Source organism: Chaetura pelagica, unplaced genomic scaffold (assembly GCF_000747805.2).
Source record: "Chaetura pelagica isolate M959 unplaced genomic scaffold, ChaPel_1.0 scaffold264, whole genome shotgun sequence".
Taxonomy (NCBI): domain Eukaryota; kingdom Metazoa; phylum Chordata; class Aves; order Apodiformes; family Apodidae; genus Chaetura; species Chaetura pelagica.
The window spans coordinates 451,472-470,458 of record NW_009953064.1 but is presented as its reverse complement, the minus strand read 5'-3'; the positions used below and the strand labels follow the sequence as shown (position 1 = coordinate 470,458).

Genomic DNA, 18,987 nt, shown 5'->3' with positions numbered 1-18,987 from the left:
TCCCTGTGCATCCAAGAATGTCTTCTAATAGGCTGTGATGTTCTCAAAATACTGCAAGTATCATCAGCTGGTTCATGCAGACATCACAACTTAAAGTATGTTGAAGGATTTCTTTGACTATAAACTTATCTGCAAGGGTCTGATATAATATGCAGTTCCTCCCGGAACCAAATCCAACAGTCCCTTTTGCCCTTGCTTGTTAACAAGCAGCCACATCCAGTGAATTAGCTATTTTCCTGCTGTGCAGTGAGACTCCTCATTTTGGGGTGTTTTTTTTTGTTTCCACAACCCAAAACATGGACAATCTTCAAACCAACTATGAAGGAAAATTTTAAAACATCAACCTATGCAACATGTCTGTGGTATATTTGAAGAAGAGGGAATGTGTACACAAGGGAAAGCAGCAGTCACCAAAACTTCTTGTGAAGACAATCGTATTTTCTGACTTCAAAGTGCCTTCAGAAATCAAGCAACAAACAAGTAATCTTCTGCTTTGCAGCAGTGTGGAGATATATGCAAAGACTATAAAAGCACTTAATCCCCATTCCATTTTGTCTCACCTTTTTCTTTATTTAATCACTCTGAAAAAAACCCACACTTACAAATGACTCAATGAAAGTGTCCTTAATCTGTGGAAGACAGGTGGTGCTAAACCTGGTCATAGCTTTAACTTCTTTAAAATAGATACTGTATTCAGAAAAGTACTGTAAACTGCCTGGGAAATCTGAGATCTTAGGAGGAGTGAATACTGCAGACAACAGTTAGAGCTTCACTGCTTTTACAGATTATTTGTTTTTTAGTCAGGTAACTTTGGCATGAGACTTGATCTGTGAGTTTGAAAGTGTAATTGAAAAGGCAGTTACTGAACTGGCCATATGAAATTTAGCAACGTTTATTGACACAAAACAGTAATAGTTATGGAATGTCCAACCTGATGGATTCAGGGGGGATGAAGTTCTGAGCTTCAGCTTGTAATAGCATTTTTTTATAGTATTTTGCTTTTGTACAAGCAGGAGTGTGAAATATATAACACCTGACCAAAACCTTGTGATGGGAAGCATCATCTCCTTCAGCCATTTGTTTTGGGGTTCTCTGTTGCCCAGTTTTGAGTCCTTTACAGTTTCCAGGAGGAGTGAGTGCAGTACTAGTGCAATCAATGTCTCCAAAATAAGCAGCTTACAATTACAAGCACAACTTTATACTCAATAATATTCCTATCAGTTTTCTTAAATGTGGTCTTGATAAATCACTAAAATACCTTCATTCTTTACTCAAACATTTTAAAAAAATACTATTATTTCTCAAAATTCTGGTAACTAAACCATCAAGGGAATTCCTCTCAAGGTATGGTAGAACAGGAGGAGGTAAAACCTCCTTTAGTCACCCATTTCTTCTAGTGTAGTTTTTACTAAAGTATCATAATTCTTCACAGCACTTGCTTTTACATTGTGGTTACTGTGTTTGAGTGGAGTTGCTGCTGTTCCCTAAGAAATCTGTCTTCTTTGCCAGTGGCACAGAAAATGAAAGCATATTCTAAATAGTGTTTATTAGTTTGGACCTACAGGAAGGTACAGCAGTTTGATTGCTCTTTTTTTGCTTGTAAGTGGTACCGGTTTTGTGGGTGACTTTTTTTCATGTGACTTTATTCATACCTGTGGAGATGCTGTGGTGAATGCGTGGTAGGACATTTCTAGAGGCACTTGGAGGAGGTCCTCAGTTGGGTCCAGAGCTGGTACCTTGAAGCATGTTCTTAGGCAGTTGGTTTCCTTCCCACAGCTAACTACATTATGTAATTTGAAAAAGAAGAAAAACAGAAAACAAGTACTTCTGCCTGCAAACTCTCTTGGAGGTGGTAAGAGTCAGGGACTAAAAGATTACCTAAAGATTTAGAGGAAAGCTGGTAATTTCCTTATCTTTTAAGAAAATTCAGCTATTTGCAGATAACCATGTCTGCCTCCATTTTATGTTCTGTGCCTCAATCACAGGCATTCTCTCTACATGTTTGAGAATTGCTTAATATGGGAATAAATGCAACTACAATCTCTAGGTTTTCAAAAGATTTTGGGGAAACGCTGCCTGCGTTTTCAGTAGACACACTTGGCAATCCTGAGAGAAGACTTGCCAGGATGTTTTCTTGCAATGTAGTTAATTTGAAAAAGCATCTTCAGTGTTTTGCTTCTTGTATTTTGCAGTTGTGCAGGTCTTTTATTGGCAATTTTAAATCTCAGGGATTTTCTAAAAGAAATAAAAAAGTAATCATAGTCTTAATGTAATGCCCCTTTTGTTTTCTAAAGGAATGGGAGTGGTAAGCATCTTGGTCCTTTAGCTTGGAGAAAGATGTGTATATCCAGAGGTGAGAACAAAGGTGGTTGGGTGAGGGGAGCTTTGACCCAGGTATGAAGCTGGTCAGATAAAGGCTTTAGTTAGACATGTCACCAGGAACACTGATCCTTCTCGTCATCCAACTGCTCTGGATACCTGGATTTGGGATACTTGCACAAAGACAATGCTGGTCAGCACCTCTGGACTGGTATCACTTGCTGGGATTGCACATCATGGGGTACTTGCAGGTTGTGTGAGAGAGCTGGGTGCTGCTGCCTGTGCCCCTGGCAGCTGCTCTGTGCTGTTGCTAATGGACAGCATGTAGCTGATGTGGTTTCTTTCTGGGCTTTTCTGGTTTTCAAACTAGATGGCTTCTGATGACATAATTGCATGCTTAGCTCTGTCATTTTATTTGTGGTTTCCAAGATAGGCACAAAGGAGGAGAAAATTAAGTTCCTAAGTACAGTTTTTATTATAGCCAGAAAGCTGTGAGAAGAGTTTCTTCGTCATTTCCTCCAGAGGGATAAGTTCTGATTCACTTTCCAGTAGAAATGGAGAAAAACCAGCCTGCCTTCAAGGGAAGTGCTTCACAGTGAACTCGGGCACCAATTGTGAGTTGTTTTACTGCCTTAGAGCTATGCCAGGCATCCTTTTCTCCCCAGCTGTCTCTTGAGGTGGCAGGAGGAGACAAGAAGGAGAGGTTCACCATTGTCTGTCTGCGTTGTTTGTCTTGGGTAGTGTGAGGGAATTGGCGCCCTTGGGTGAAGTATGGTTGTGTCCCAGGTACCAGTGATGCTACTGAGCTTTCAGTGCTACTACTTGCAGTTGGTTTTTGTTTTTTTAAGTGTTGATACTACTAAAACTTTCTTCCCAGTACTGATGGTGTTTTAATCCTGACCACATGGGTTTCCTGTACAGGAAAGTGAGTAGTGTGCTGGCAGCTGTGGAGTTGGTGCTACCTAACCAAGAGGGCTTGGCCCCTTGCAGACGCTGAGCAGTAAAAGCTGCTGTGGGAGTCGCATGACATGAAAAAAAGGAGGAGATTACATAGAAAAAATGAAAAGATCTTTGGTGAACATCCCATGCATGTTCACCTTGAGAAGAAGGAATTTGAGGAGCTGTGGTAAGAGCACATGAAAGCTTAGGTGCAAACCTTCACTTGTCTGTAAGTGGTCATCCTCTCCTCCTTCTAACAGTGTCATTTCTGAAAGGTACGTTCTTTCATGTTTGCTTTCTGCCCCCATCTGGAGGAGGCTGGGGAGAACATATATAGGTACTTATATTCTAGTTGATGTACAGGTTTTAGTGCTGTGGTTTTTTATGGAGAACCACTTGGGTTTCCAGGGTTGTTCTGCTGCTCCAAACAGTATATCCATCAGCTGTTGCAGCAGTAGCTCAGCAAGGGGAGCATGCTGAAGCCATTGCTCCTGCTCCTCAGTAAAACAGGGCTGTTTTCCATCCTTCCACTTCTGTGTCTTCCTGTTTTAGCAAATACATGCAGCTGTAGAAAGTATGCCAATATTAGTGGCTTTTCAAAATGAGTTAGGCTGATAGGTTTTGCTCTCTTGCAGTACTTGTGCATTCCAGTGTGACCAAAAGACACTAAGAAATGTGTGTCTTCAGTGAGTAGATTAATCTGCACCTGTAGTCCTCTATGTGTATCCTTACAACCCTTCTATGCTTGAACACATGTATCAAACATAAATCACTTAATCAGAACATTGTTGATCTTGTGCATGCAGTTAGTGGAACTCTTAATTTGCACAGAACATGGGTCATAGAATATTCACTGATGTATCCACCACCCAGTTTAACACTGGTAAAGTTTACTAGCCTGTGTTACCTGTCGTATGTAGCGTCTGTAATTTTAAAATACTCATTCAAATAATACATGCTGTGTATTTCCCAGGACTTAAAATATTTTATCTTAGGATGGAATCAGATGATATATGAATCTGCTCTCAACTTTCACTTTAATTTCCAGTGGATTTCAGAGTTGCTGGGTAATACCAAGCATTGATCTTTTTCCTGTGTATATTTGTGTTGTGGTAATAGGTGATTTTGTTTAAGGGATATTTTTTGTTTTGTTGGTGGCTTGATTTTTGTTTGGTGTTGGGTTTGGTTTTTTGGTTGTTGGTTTTTTTTTTTTGGTGGTGGTAGTTTTTTGTTTAGTTGCAAGTCTTGATAAGGGTAAGAGTTTGTGGAGACACTAATAAAAGTCATTAGAATGTTATGTTTTTTGATGCAAACCTGTCGGTAAGTCATTCCCATTATTGTCATTTTGCAAAAAGTTCCAAGCCATAATTATCTGGTATTGAGTGAATGAATCACTATTCACTACAATTCTCACAGTAGTTCTTTAGCTGCCATTACCTGTAGTTTTTAGTAGATCTATGCTGAGTGTATAAGTATACATATACACTCTGTATGAATTTGGGGAGACTTTGCAGTTCCAAACATGGATCAAAATATCCACTTAATTTTTTTGATCTACTAGTGGGCTGCTGTAGCATTAGCCTACCAGGTGAGCTGTAGCTTTGCAGGTTTCAAATCTGGAGCATTAATTGAACCTGATGTGTGGGGAAGGTGTTGTTATACATTTGCCAAAGTCAAAATATTCTGCTGTTGCTTGAATGCACAAGGCTCAGGTGGCAGCTGAGTGGGTGGCTTGTGACAGGCCTGCAGAGTGGAAAAAACACAGAATGCCCATTTATCAATAGGTACAGGGGTACACACACCCTGGGGAGACTGGCTCCCCAGTCCAACAGGTGCTACTCTTTTCAGGAGAGATTACCTTAAGGAAACAAAGAGGGCTGGAATTTCTTAATTGATCTCTTGAACTTTTTTTATACAGTAAATGTTTTATTGAATTACATGCTGGGATTTTTAATATCTTTGTGTCTGTTCAGATTGCTGGTTATGAACCTACAGATTTGTACTAATTCATAATTTTAATTGTTTATGCAATAAAACAAGGATAACTTTGATATAAATGACAACATGGGCTTTTTAGCTTTATTTTTCAATTACCCTTCTGTTTGAAATAGAATAAATATTTGTTCTCATAGTCAAGGTTTCTTAAGGGTTTTATTACCAAATTGGCCCAGGCAGTTTTCCTCCTCTACACCTTTGTTACAGGTAGAGCACAGATGGGGCAAATATCAGTGTGTGGTTTTCAAATTACTATTTTGTGGAAACCTTTTGCTGGTGATACAAATGGGACTAAAAGTTCAGATTTTGTTACAGGAATCCTGTTTATTGTGGAGACATTTTCTTGCAAACTGGGTAGTTCTCTTGAACTGTCTTCTGCATATTTGTTTTTGTTGGAAGCCTGTCCTTCATTTTAAGCATAGGGTATGGAGGCAGTTGAATATTTTCTCAGTTTAAAGTTCTCCTTCAGGAGTTTGTGATCAATGTCTGGGTTAAATCCTCTATTCCTGAGTCACATGTACATTGCTTTAAAAAAAAAAAAAAAGGTTAGTACTTGCATGAGTAAACTGAGTAGGTTTCTAGGCTAATTTGAGTTGACATTTTAAATAAATTCTTCTTACTATTAAGTTTGCTTGATTTATTAAAAAAATTAAGACATCCACTCCAAAAAATTGCTTTTCAGCAAGGAGGAGTTACTGGGTGGAATTGGCTCTGACTTGTTTTTGAACAGATTTCGGAACACATCTTAGAACATAGCATGTTATGTTACTTTATTGCAGGGGTTGAATTTGGTGAACTTTGCTTTGGTTGATTTTTCTGCAAAGTTAAACCAATTTTACATAGTCTTAAGGAAAAGATGTGCCTGACATAAATGAGGGATTTAGGTTGAAACCCTGACCATGCCAGTGATGCTGCCAACAGAGCTTTGTGCAAACTGGTAGTTTGAGCTCAGGCAGGTCAAAGCTGGCAGTACAGCATCAAGAAATTCCTGTTGGACACTGTGACAGTGTAAAGGTTTACAAGTTGCAGTCTGTCACCACAGGTGCCTGTTCTTTCCTCCTTGCAAATGGTGTAGCCTTTACAAGGTGGGGAGTGTGGTGAACAAAGGGCAGTCATTTCAGATCCTGGAGGCAACCGTAAACGTGTGACTCTCCTACATTATCACATGAAACTGTGGTATTGTTTGCTTAAGGATAGGTGATTGTAACTCAGTACTATTAGTGTTCTTAAAGACCTTTGAGAAGGAGGAATATTACAGTGAACTGACACATTTCTTGATGTTGCATTGAGTTAAGTGCATTTGTGTGTGATGTGGAAGCAGAAGTTTGCCATGTACAGAATGCAGTTGTGTCTGTGAGGGGCTGGGGTGTGTCACTGCACACGCAGATCATTGCTTGGAAACCCTGACTCCTGCTTACAGTGAAGCTTCCCAGTTTGGGGCGTTTGTCGTATGATTTTACATGTACGGAACAAATTTCCACTTTGTGCAGGATGTTGAAAGGTGAAAATGTCCCTCTGAGAGAATTGGCCATTTAGTATACATGGAGGATGCTGCTGCCTGCAGGGCAGGGAAGACCTCAGTGCACCAGGGTTTGATGGCAGAGGAAATAATTCATGGGTTTTGTTCTACACACCAATATTTCTACCTAATTAGGAGCTTCCTGCACTGAAGAGCTGTCAAAAATGGCAATGGCTGCTCCAGCTGTTGCACAGATTCTTCCTTCACCATCCTTCCCTGGGAGACTAGAGGACTGCTGTACATCTTACCTGTTTGACTGAGAGCTCCCCCCTGTGCTGCTCTAGTGAAGAAATACTTCTTGGACTGTGAGAATGGAAGTGACAGTTGGTTTAACATCATCAGCCGAAATACGTCATCATATTGAGTTCATATAAAACATTTAAACCTCAGCAAAAAAGCTCACCCAACCTGCTCCACAGCATTCTGTAGACCTTCCTAGGAAAGCCCAGTTTGGGAAGTCACACTAACCTTGGAAACTCCCTTTGCAGAATTTGCTTATCTAAGTTGACAGCCTGTTACAAGTTGCAGCTTTAACAGTTCCTTCCTGAATTCTTTACTGTTTACAGGAGGCTACAGGGTGCCCTCCTATAGCTATGGGCATGGAGGGGAAGGGCACTCCTGCCTCTGAAGAAGCCATAGGCATTGGCAGCTGTAAGTGGGACCCCCCTCCATGACTTGGGGTGAGGGGAAGCTCTGTGCTTCTGCATCCTGAGTCCTGCTCCTTGTTCAGGCTTCTCAAGGAGCTGAACATGCTGCTCACTTTCATAAATCCTTCTGGCTTCGGGCAGCAGGGTTCTTGCCGTCAGATACAAATGAGAAGGTGTTTAAAATTAATTTAAAGGCCATCTTCTGCTGGAGATGATAAGAAGTAGAACAACTGGATTGACACAGGCAGGCACTGGGGTTTGTGTGTAGCAAGTTCTATCCATTCTGCTCCCCCTGTATCTGAACATTTGGTCAGAAAGAAGGAGAAGCAATTCAAGTTACAGTTTCTGGAACGTGTCACTACATCGTGTTAAATTCCAAGAATTTAAAGAAGCTACTCATCCCTGTAAACCTGTAGCATGTTTGGTTTTAAGCTGTTGTTCAGGCCTCCCTGACATGGAAAAGCAAACTTCAATAAACTCTTGTCCCCATGTAGGTGAAACAAAGGCCAGACGTTGTTTTTCCGTGCAAATATTAAAAGCAGAGGGAACAAGGAAGCTATCCACTCCAGAATGACTGTGCTTGACTAGTGTATTAATAGTTAACTCCGCAGCCTGGATGATAGGAATCTCTTCCAGGTGACTGAGTGCAGCACTGTTTAGCTTCCTGCATTTGTCAATGTGAAAATATGTGCTCGGGCTCCCTCGCTGTTGTCGCTGCCGGAGCCTTGCGCTGCTTTTGCTTCCTGAGCCAGAGAGCAGCAGCCCTTCCTGCCAGTACTGAACCAAAAAGTCCTAGCTCCTCCTCCAGCACCCATCTGTGTCAAGAGTTACTGGATATCCACAGGAACTGTTTGTTGGTTTTTTGTTTGTTTTTTTTTAAAAAAAGACTTTTGACATGATTTTCTCAATAGTCTGGGAATGCTGAGTTGGTATTTTCGCTTTGTCTGTTTGATTTAGCCCTTGCTCTCTGCTTGTAACACACAACAAATGGTGCTGGGGAGAGTTGTGACCATGGAGCAGCTTTTCAGTTGCCTGATCTGACAGGGCTTGTCAGTTTATCATAGGGAAGATCAGAAAAAAAAAGAAAAAGAAAAAAAAGAGGAAAGATTTGGCAGGAATTTTGTGGGTGTAGCGTGAATAATTGGAGTGTCTGTTGCCTTTGTTTGTTCCCAAAAAGCAGAGCTTCTTGAGCCGTTGTTGAGCCCCTGAGGAGTGTCTGCATGCTGTTTGTGAGGAGTCTGCAGGAGAGAGGAGAACAGCTACTGTTCATAGGCTGAAATAATTCACTGTGGTGGTACCTTATATGTCAGAAATCTCTAGAGTCCACAAGTGAAATGAAATGGCAATATAAAAAAGAGATTGACAATAACCTGAAGCAAAGCAGCTCCTGTTACTCCTGCATCAGACAAGTTTTGGATTGTGTCCATCCAATTAATGCATGTATTTAGAAAAGCCAGGAATTAATTCTCTTGTATGATCCCTTTTTTTTGTATAGCAATATGTTTACCTCTCCTTTTGGTACAATTTTGGAGATTCTCTGATTTCTGAATGCATTTTTACGAAGTTTTAACCTCTGGATTTTTTTTTCTGGAGTGGAGAGTAGTGGAATGGTTTGTCCTAGCTTTTCCCTGAAGTGAAAAGCAATTCCTACTTTAAAAAGGAAAAATTCTTACTTTAAAAAGCAATACAGTGTATTGTTGCTACTGCAGTATAATCCTAAATTGTGAACTCTTCTGCTATTCAACAAAATCCAGTGGGATTTGAGCACTTTTCCCTAGTCACTGAGCAATTTCTCCTTTCTCTTAAAAAAAACTGTAAAGGTGTTTGTCTTTACTGTGCTGCCATGCAGCAGCTGGGTCACAGGGAATGCTCCTTTTGCTATGGAATATGCACTTCAGTCTTTAGGTCTACATGCCTTTCTTTCTTTTTTTTTTGCCCTTTTTTTTAATACTGTGTGATTGGAGTTATGGTTTACAGTAACAGTGGGTGATCTTCTTAAATGTGCTGTCTTCAGAACAATTTTCTCTCCTTTTCCACTCCATCTTACTGTTCTCTCCCCACCTAGGCCTCCCAGTGGACCATCCTCAGCTCTCTTCCCTCATGCTGAAGAGTTCCCTGGGCTTGAACCCAGCGTTTCAGGTGAACTTGAATGCAGCTGGCCAGGGTTCATCTCCTCTTCTGAGTCCTGTCCTCAGTGATGCTGGTGGTGCCAGGATAGAAGAGGACGACGAAATGAAACGTAAGGTAAGATAATGACACGACTGGGGATTTATGTGATGAGAAGAGTGATGGTTTCAGGTGAGGAGCTGTGCTTTGTGCTCACTGGTTGTTGATTATGTTATGTTTTGTGGTAGAACAGAGGTGCTTGTTGGTTAGTGCTAAAAATTTCTGTGCTGAAGGTTTGGTTGGGTGTGCGTATCTCACTGTTGTGGCAGGAGTCTCTGCTGTCCCTTGGGGTAGGGGTATTCTTGGTGTCTGCTGCTGGGACCACCTCCCACGGATTTAGCAGGAACAGCCACTGAGAGCCCCAGCATCACAGGGAGCTGTGCTCAAAATCTGCCCTCTGTACAGAGTCACAGAATCAGAGTGGTGGGGGTTGAAAGAGACCTCTGAAGGTCATTTAGTCCAACCCCCCTGCCAGAGCAGGGACCCATAGAGCAGATCCCCCAGGGACATGTCCAGGCAGGTTTGGAATGTCTCCAGAGAAGGAGACTCTACAGCCTCTCTGGGCAGCCTGTCCCAGTGCTCTGTTACCCTCACAGTAAAGTGTTTCCATATGTTCAGCTTGAACCTCCTGTGCTCCGGCTTGTGCCCATATTTTTGTAAAATGCTCTCTTGCTTTTGAAATGGTAGTTCCCAAAGTGACATTATTTTTAAGAATCTTGAAATACAGATAGTATTTGATAGTAAAATCAGTATTAGAGACTACAATCCTGAATAGAGGTACCCTGTTAGCATTTAACTGCTCTGTTGGCACACAGCAAGGGGAAGAAATGTATGTGAGGTTTGAGCTTGTGCTTAGTAATAAATAGAGTAGTTATATTTTAATACCTCTTGCTCACTGTGTGTTCTTTCAGCGTTTTCCAGCTGACAAGGCCTATTTCATAGCAAAGGAGATTCTCGCTACAGAACGGACCTATTTAAAGGACCTGGAAGTTATTACAGTGGTGAGTTATTCACTTTCCATAATGCTTTCCCTTTTCTTAACAGATTTGTAATTGTTAATGTGGAAAAACTTGGAATTTCTTCCAGGTAACAGAAGAAGAAAGTCCTACGGTAAAGCACAGCCCATGAGCCAAGTGGCTGTTACCTTCCTTCTTCTTTAGGTCCTCATGTGGGAGAGCAGATACTTGCTCTGGACTTTTCTTGTCAGCTTTAATAGCTCCATGTCATTTGGATATCCTAGGCAGACTTTCTCTCTCAGAATTGTGAACAGGGACAGCCTAAACATGTTTTGTATTCATTTTTACTGGTAGAGTCATTGCTGTCAGCTCTGTTTATAATCTAGCCATCATCTCTGTGATGGTCCTTGGAAAGCTTTTCTCTTTGTGCCCTCAGACTGTGAGAGCAAATTACAATTGCGAAGAATCCATTGGGGTTTGAGGATTGTCTTTTTTGTCTTTGATTTTGTCTTTTTTTGTCTTTGTCTTCATTTGTTGCTACTTTTACTTTCCTCTCCTCCCCTTCTTTCACCCAGAGTAGATAAGTGAGTCCTTGTGTGGAGGACAGCTTGAGTTTTTGTTCATTTACTCCAGGTTTGAAAACTGAATTTTGTGTTCCTATAAGCTGTTTGTTTAATTTCATTAAGGAGAAGTTTGAGTCCCTTAATGCCATATGTCTTCAGTCGAGGTGTTCTCTGCAAGCTCAACAAGCACCAGCCAGAATCACATGTCATGATTGGAAAAGACCTCTAAAATCAGAGCCAACCATCCACCCAGGGGAAGGAAAACAAACCACAAACCCACAACCACACACCCCACAAAACAAACAACACACAATCCACAAACAACCTCCCATGCCCACCAGAGCATGCCCTGAAGTGCCACATCTACATATTTCCTGAATCCCTCCAGGGCTGGTGACTCCACCACCTCCCTGGGCAGCCTGTTCCAGTGCCTGACTGATCTTTTGGTAAAGAAACTCTTCCTAATCTCCAGTCTAACCCTCCCCTGGTGCAGCTTCAGGCCATTTCCTCTGGTCCTGTTGTTATTCACTTGGGAGAAGAGGCCAAAGCCACACTGTTCCTGCTGCAGGCCAGGATGCTGTTGGCCTTCTTGGCCACCTGGGCACACACTGGCTCATGTTCAGCTGCTGTCAACCAGCACCCCGAGGTCCTTTCCATCATCATCTCATCTTATGCAAATTCCTCCTACAGGCTTCTCAGCACTTCTCCTAAAAGATGGGGGAACCATCTGGCATCTCAGAGGATTTTTGTAGTATTCATGTCCTGCCCAGGAAGCAGGGAATTGGAAATGATAAGAAGTCTAGTATGTGACATGCAACAAGATGTCTCCAGCTACTGAGTAACTTGCACAGAGCTCCAAGTTTCATGAAAGAGCAGTTGTATCTGTGTTGAGGTACAAGCAATGCTGTAACAGCAGCTGTGGCAGCCACTTGGAATTCACTGTCCTTCAGAGTTACCAACCATCTCATCATTGCATCAAGAAACGTTCTTGTGCCCAATAAGAAGCCTCATATTTGTAATGTTTGGCAAGGAAAAATATTACATCTTTTTCCTCTTTCCAGATTACATCTTCCCAAAACACTTTCAGTCCTTCCTTCCTGCTCTTACCTTGTTCACACACTTTCTTCTCCCCCATAGCTGCAGGAGCAGAAAATTTTATGCTAGTAATTAATTGCTTAAGTAGAGAAATGTATCATTATTTGTGATGTTTTTGGCAGTGGTTTCGCAGTGCAGTCATCAAGGAGAATGCTATGCCAGAGGGCCTGATGACATTACTCTTCTCTAACATAGACCCAATTTATGAGTTTCATCGAGGCTTTCTGAAAGAGATTGAGCAAAGACTGTCACTCTGGTAAGTGCAAACAGTTCAGAGCATGAGCAGCCAGCCTGGGGACCTTTTCCTGCCTCTTCATGTCAAAACTGTGCTTTGAACTGGTATTTTCTGCTTGAATGAAATGAAGAAAAAAGTATTTTAATAAATTATAGTTTTAAAAAATTACTGAATGCATTTTGAAAAGCCCATTTTTCAAGCACTGCCTTGTACATAATATCCTGTAGCTGGATGAATTTTACACCAGACCAAGGGTTTTGTAACTGCAGAGTCATTTAGGTTGGAAAAGACCCTTAGGATCATCGAGTCCAACTGTTAATATGACCCGGTGTTGTCTCTCTAGCCTTAGAAAAGAGGAGGAACGCGAGGTCAAACAAATAATGGGGGTGTTTTTCGGTACCTTCCAGTTAATGAATCTTCAGGTGAAAAATCTAGGAAACACTTTTTGGTAATTAAGATTAGAGTTCATCTTTTGCAGCACAGTTTATTTCAGAGAGCATGTCCTTTAGTCTTTTAACCTTTAGATTTCTTTCTCCTGACCTGAGATGTAATACATGAGAATCTAATTCAAATGGAAGTGGTTAACATAACTAAGGAAGAACAAAAATCAGTTAATAAATTCAGGTGGGATCATGTTATGATGCTTATTCATCATAGAATAAGAGAATTCTTCATCAGAGAATAGTTTGGGGTGGGAAGGACCTCAAAGATCATCTAGTTCCAGCCCCTCTTCCATGGGGGGGACACCTCCCACTTGGCCAGGTTGCTCCAAACCCCATCCATCCTGCCCTTGAACAGTGTGAGAAGTTAAACTCCCAAAAGGACTTTAACACAAATACATTCCTGTTCTTTTCTCACTTTTCTAAGCATGGCTTTGTTATTTCATACAACTTCCATATTTAACTGTACCAAGTTTTCAACCCTAACAGTGAAATGGAAATGTCAAGTGGCTAAAATTGGATAGAGGAGGATTCATGTCATTCCCTTAATTCTACTAAATCTGTCTTTAAAATACACAGATACCTGGCAAGTGTTTCTTGAAAGTTCAGGGGAAGATGGAGGAAGGAAGCTGAAATTTCTTGGTTTCCTGTGTGCTTGACCTTCATCTCCTTGTGTGTGTTTCAGGGAAGGAAAAACCAATGCTCACGTGAAGGGAGATTATCAGCGCATCGGAGATGTGATGCTCAGGAATATGCGCACTCTGAAGGTAGAGAGAGGATTCAAACCCTGGAATCTCAGGAGCAGGGAGTCACTTCTTTTTTTCAAGGATGAGATTTCAATGTTCAGTAATTAATAATTTCCATGTGACTTACAAACAATTCTTGTTGATAAAAAAAATTTAAATGAAAGCATAATGACATATCTAGAGCAAGGCTTTATACTTCTGTTGTTTGTTTAACCACCTACATTTACTTTGAGAAAAGACTGTTCATTGGTTATTCAGCAGAAAACAAAAATTTTGTTCCTTTCACATTCTCTTCCATATTTGCACAACTCCAACTCTACAGAGACGCTGTTCCACAAGGTTGTTTCATTCCAAATTGTAAATACTTTTAATCAGTATATAATGTTGTGATGCTATTTTTAATAAGTTATGAGAATATATGCAATCTTGGTTTATGTATAATCATGGTCAGAGACAAAAGTGGGGCAGGCAGTGCCTGTTTTCCTTTATTCACTGTGGAATCTATTAAAGACTCTTTTATTTGACCCAAATCAATTTTTGTCTGATTCCACAGGAGTTTACCAGTTACCTGCAGAAGCACGACGAGGTCCTGACAGAACTGGAGAAAGCAACTAAACGCCTAAAGAAGCTGGAAATGGTTTATAAGGAGTTTGAGCTGCAGAAGGTTTGCTACCTGCCCCTCAACACCTTTCTGCTCAAGCCAATCCAGAGGCTGATGCACTACAAGTTGATCCTGGGGAGACTTTGCAAGCACTACACAGCAGAGCACCGGGACTTTGTAGATTGCAGGAGTGAGTGAGCACTCATCTCTAAATGTGCCAGGACCCCATTCCCATTTCATAGGATCATAGAGTGATGAAGGTTAGAAGGGATCTTAAAGATCATCAGGGATGATCCCTGTGAGCAGGGACACCTCCCACTAGGCCAGCCTGCAGAATGTCCCTGTTGTTCCTGTTCCCGGGGGGAGACAACAAGGATTAGGCCTACTAAGTATATGTAAATGCTTTTTATTTCCACTCAGGACCCCTCCAAATCTCACTTGCAGGTCTGTGAAGTACACAGAAATTTAGGTTGCTAAAACCAAAACTGTTTAGTGAACACTGTCATTTAAATATCCTGAGGAAAAAACAGACTATATGAAGCAGAACAGCAGAGAACTGGCAGGAGGCAGTGTAATTAAAAAAACACTTAAAGAAGCTGGCAAGGTGGGAGTGGATGATCATTGTAAGTCCCTTGCAACTGAACTATTCTGTCCTCTTCTAAGTCTGGCTGTAAATTTCAGATTCAATATTCCAGAGTTAAAGTTAGTGCCCTGGGTTTGTCTGCTCTGTTGTGATTCCCCTCAGTGCCCTTTTCCTTACAGGTGCACTGAAGGAGGTGACAGAAATGACATCTCAGCTGCAGCACAGTCTGATCCGCCTGGAGAATTTCCAGAAGCTGACAGAGCTGCAGCATGACTTGATTGGTATAGATAACCTCACAGCACCTGGGAGGGTAAGTACCTCTCTAGAGTTTTTAGAGCTTTTATTGGTTTTATGGCCCAGGCAGTGCCTTTCAACCATGTATTTGCCAGCACTGCCTCTTTGTTTGATAGGTGACTGTGAAGGCTTTGTGTAATTGTCTTTATAGTAGGTCTGATGGAGGTCTTGGTGATGTCTAGATCAAAAATCAGAGTCATAGAATGGTTTGGGTTGGAAGATCATCTGGTTCCAAGTACAGGGACACCTTCCAGTAGACCAAGCTGCACAAAGCCCCCTCCAGCCTGGCCATGAATTTGGAAAGGCATGAAAGCGTGACCCCTTGTTGTCGTGCCACGTGGTGGGATTTGGGCACCTCAAATCCCCCTCGCCGGTGTGCGTCTCAGAAGGCAGCTTGTCTGAGAGCAGATTTGGGAACTGAGGTTTTGTCTCTCGGGTCTCAAGCTGACCACTGAACTATCCTTCACTCTTCCTTCACCAAGTTCAAACCTGGCTTTAGCAGGATGACCTCCCTTTTCCTTCGTTCACTCCCTGCTCTTCCCACAGGCCTGGTGATGTGTCTGATTAGCAATTACTGCTCTGACGTGGCAGAATTGGCGCCTCGGTTCCAGCAGCCTTCAGACCCCAGGGAAACAGCCTTCTGTGTTGCTGGCTAATGGTGCATGCCTTACAGCACCACGTGCTGCTTCTCCAGTTTAATTTTCAGGGTTCAGGTGCCACGAATGGTTTGTAATAGAAGAAAGGCACAAAACAGGAGGTGGCTTCACAGTTAAGTACAACAGAAACCCAGGAATCACAGAATGGTTTGGGGTTGGAAGGGACCTTAAAGCTCATCGTTCCAACCCCGCTGCCATGAGCAGGGACACCTCCCACTAGGCCAGCCTGCAGAATGTCCCTGTTGTTCCTGTTCCCGGGGGGAGACAACAAGGATTAGGCCTACTAAGTATATGTAAATGCTTTTTATTTCCACTCAGGACCCCTCCAAATCTCACTTGCAGGTCTGTGAAGTACACAGAAATTTAGGTTGCTAAAACCAAAACTGTTTAGTGAACACTGTCATTTAAATATCCTGAGGAAAAAACAGACTATATGAAGCAGAACAGCAGAGAACTGGCAGGAGGCAGTGTAATTAAAAAAACACTTAAAGAAGCTGGCAAGGTGGGAGTGGATGATCATTGTAAGTCCCTTGCAACTGAACTATTCTGTCCTCTTCTAAGTCTGGCTGTAAATTTCAGATTCAATATTCCAGAGTTAAAGTTAGTGCCCTGGGTTTGTCTGCTCTGTTGTGATCCCCCTCAGTGCCCTTTTCCTTACAGGTGCACTGAAGGAGGTGACAGAAATGACATCTCAGCTGCAGCACAGTCTGATCCGCCTGGAGAATTTCCAGAAGCTGACAGAGCTGCAGCATGACTTGATTGGTATAGATAACCTCACAGCACCTGGGAGGGTAAGTACCTCTCTAGAGTTTTTAGAGCTTTTATTGGTTTTATGGCCCAGGCAGTGCCTTTCAACCATGTATTTGCCAGCACTGCCTCTTTGTTTGATAGGTGACTGTGAAGGCTTTGTGTAATTGTCTTTATAGTAGGTCTGATGGAGGTCTTGGTGATGTCTAGATCAAAAATCAGAGTCATAGAATGGTTTGGGTTGGAAGATCATCTGGTTCCAAGTACAGGGACACCTTCCAGTAGACCAAGCTGCACAAAGCCCCCTCCAGCCTGGCCATGAAGGGGCATCCACATCCTCCCTGGGCAACCTGTTCCAATGCCTGTGCTTAGACTGTGCCTGCAGTTTGGTGTTGCCATTACAGCAGATGCTGGGTGTGCTGGGCCCTGTGCTCTTGTGTTTGAGTGTGAACCAGTATGTCATGTACTCAATCCACTCCCAGGTCTACTTGTGCAGCCTCATGCAAGCTCTGTCTGTGGACTGGGACTTCAGAGAGAACATAGCAGTGGTGACCCACGTCACTGGGCAAAACTGGTGTCAGTGACTGTTTATTCTAGGAGTTTATTTAGTTCCTGCTTGTTTTTTTTCTGTTTCTTTGTTTTTTTGATAGATATACTGAGCATAAATAAAGGAGCATCACAGGTGCTTGTGGGGTGCTATGGCAGTCACTGCAGTGGGATGTAAGTGTGATAGGTGGAACTGCTGGTGTCCCAACAGGAACTCTGCTCCTTTTCCTTCTCTTGCTTCACTGATTTAAAAGCTGGCTGCAGCAAGGAGCTGATTCTTTTACAAAACAGAAGGGCAGGTGTCATATGACATGGAACAAATCTGTTAGAGATCATTGCTGAGCACCAATCAACTTCTGCATACTCTGGGATGGAAGAAAAAACACAACCCAAAACCATTAAAATGTTCTGTATTTGGGAAAGAAAGAGCTTTGCCCAGCTTTCTGTTTTCTGCTGCAGGAGTTCATCAGGGAAGGTTGCTTGTACAAGCTCACCAAGAAGGGTTTGCAGCAGCGGATGTTCTTTCTGGTGAGTGTTCCTTCTCATTTCCATAAACCCAAAGTCTTCAAGATAAAGTGGTTGTGAAAGGGAGTTTTCATGTGGTACTGTTGAAAATCAGCAATTGTAACTGAGCTCTGAGGGATTTTGAGTTAGTGTGATTGTGAAAATACTGTCTGCTCAGTTTGTTGCCTTCATGGCATGTAGTTTTAACAGAATTCAACAAATTGCCTCTCTTGTAAATAAATGAAAGAAGGGTTTTAAGCAACGTGGGGCAAACCAACTGAGAAATGGCCTTTTTTCATGCTCTATACTGGCCTTTAAGCAACTATTTTTTAAAAAGATGGCAAAAACTACTTGACCCTAGGCCTACTGTCTTCAGAATATTGACTGTGTCCTTCCTGCCTTTTTCAGTTCTCAGATATGTTACTGTACACAAGCAAAGGGGTTACAGGGACAAATCAGTTCAAAATCCATGGACACCTTCCTCTGCATGGCATGTTGGTAAGTGGTTTCAAGTTACATCACAGACTTTGCTTTAAGGCAGGTTGAGGCAGTTCGGTCAGGGCATGAGGACCAAGGCTGCAGCTGCTCCCAGGCCAGTGCCAGCAGCCAGTGGACTGGACCTTCATTCATGTGCCCCAACCTGTGTGCGAAACAAAGACTTCTCTGCAGGCCATAAGATTATTCCTCCCATCTCATTTTCAAAGCAGCTAGCACACTTTTTTGATGACTGATTTTCATGCTGCTGTGAGAGGCTGATTTGGAAACAAGGGATTTGTCCTGAAATTTTTCTCCTATATACACCCCAAGGCATACAATCAGTCTTCCTGCCTCCCTACCCCCCCGTTCTAATATGACTGTTCTTTCTGTGCTTGATTTGCAGCTGATAGTGCTCGACCCACCGGTAAGTCATGAGCTGAATCCTGCTCAGAACCCTCCTGTTCTTGCCCTGGTGGGTGTGGTGCTGTGCAGCTAGAGATGTGCCAGTAGAAATGCACAATCTAGTTTATTCTGTAGAGCCAAAATAGACTCAAAGTAGGTGGTATTCGTAAGAGTAGCTGGTTTTCACTTACTGCACTCAGGTTGTAATCATATTGTGAATTTCTGGCCAGCCAAGGAAGGCAGGTTTTGGGTTTATCTCTCACTGAGCAATGATGAGAAAAACCTCTTTCTCTGCAGGTGGAGGAGAGTGAGAATGAATGGGCTGTCCCACACTGCTTCACCATCTATTCAGCACAAAAAACCATAGTGGTGGCAGCAAGGTAACGTTTATTTTCCTCAGCTACCTGTCAGTTTGATAGATACCTTCAAAAAGTTCCTGTTCCATCATGTGGTACAGAGCCAAGGGGGTGTTTCATGTGTCCTCTGGAAAGCCATGACTTAAAAACAACCACAGGGCACTTCCCAACTCCTTTATCCACCCTTTGTTTTGGGAAAGA

The 18,987-nt window shown here is 42.2% G+C and overlaps 1 protein-coding gene across 1 annotated transcript in view; it reads left to right on the top strand.

Annotated features, from left to right (window-relative positions):
- FARP2 (FERM, RhoGEF and pleckstrin domain protein 2) overlaps nt 1–18,987 on the top strand; it is a 55,965-nt gene that overhangs the window by 30,555 nt on the left and 6,423 nt on the right. Inside the window, exons 14-22 of the mRNA XM_009996721.1 lie at nt 9,485–9,663; nt 10,497–10,586; nt 12,322–12,455; nt 13,560–13,641; nt 14,174–14,411; nt 14,984–15,114; nt 17,507–17,575; nt 17,960–18,049; nt 18,728–18,810. Of these exons, the coding sequence (XP_009995023.1) occupies nt 9,485–9,663; nt 10,497–10,586; nt 12,322–12,455; nt 13,560–13,641; nt 14,174–14,411; nt 14,984–15,114; nt 17,507–17,575; nt 17,960–18,049; nt 18,728–18,810 (1,096 nt within the window). The remainder of the gene's footprint in view (nt 1–9,484; nt 9,664–10,496; nt 10,587–12,321; nt 12,456–13,559; nt 13,642–14,173; nt 14,412–14,983; nt 15,115–17,506; nt 17,576–17,959; nt 18,050–18,727; nt 18,811–18,987) is intronic.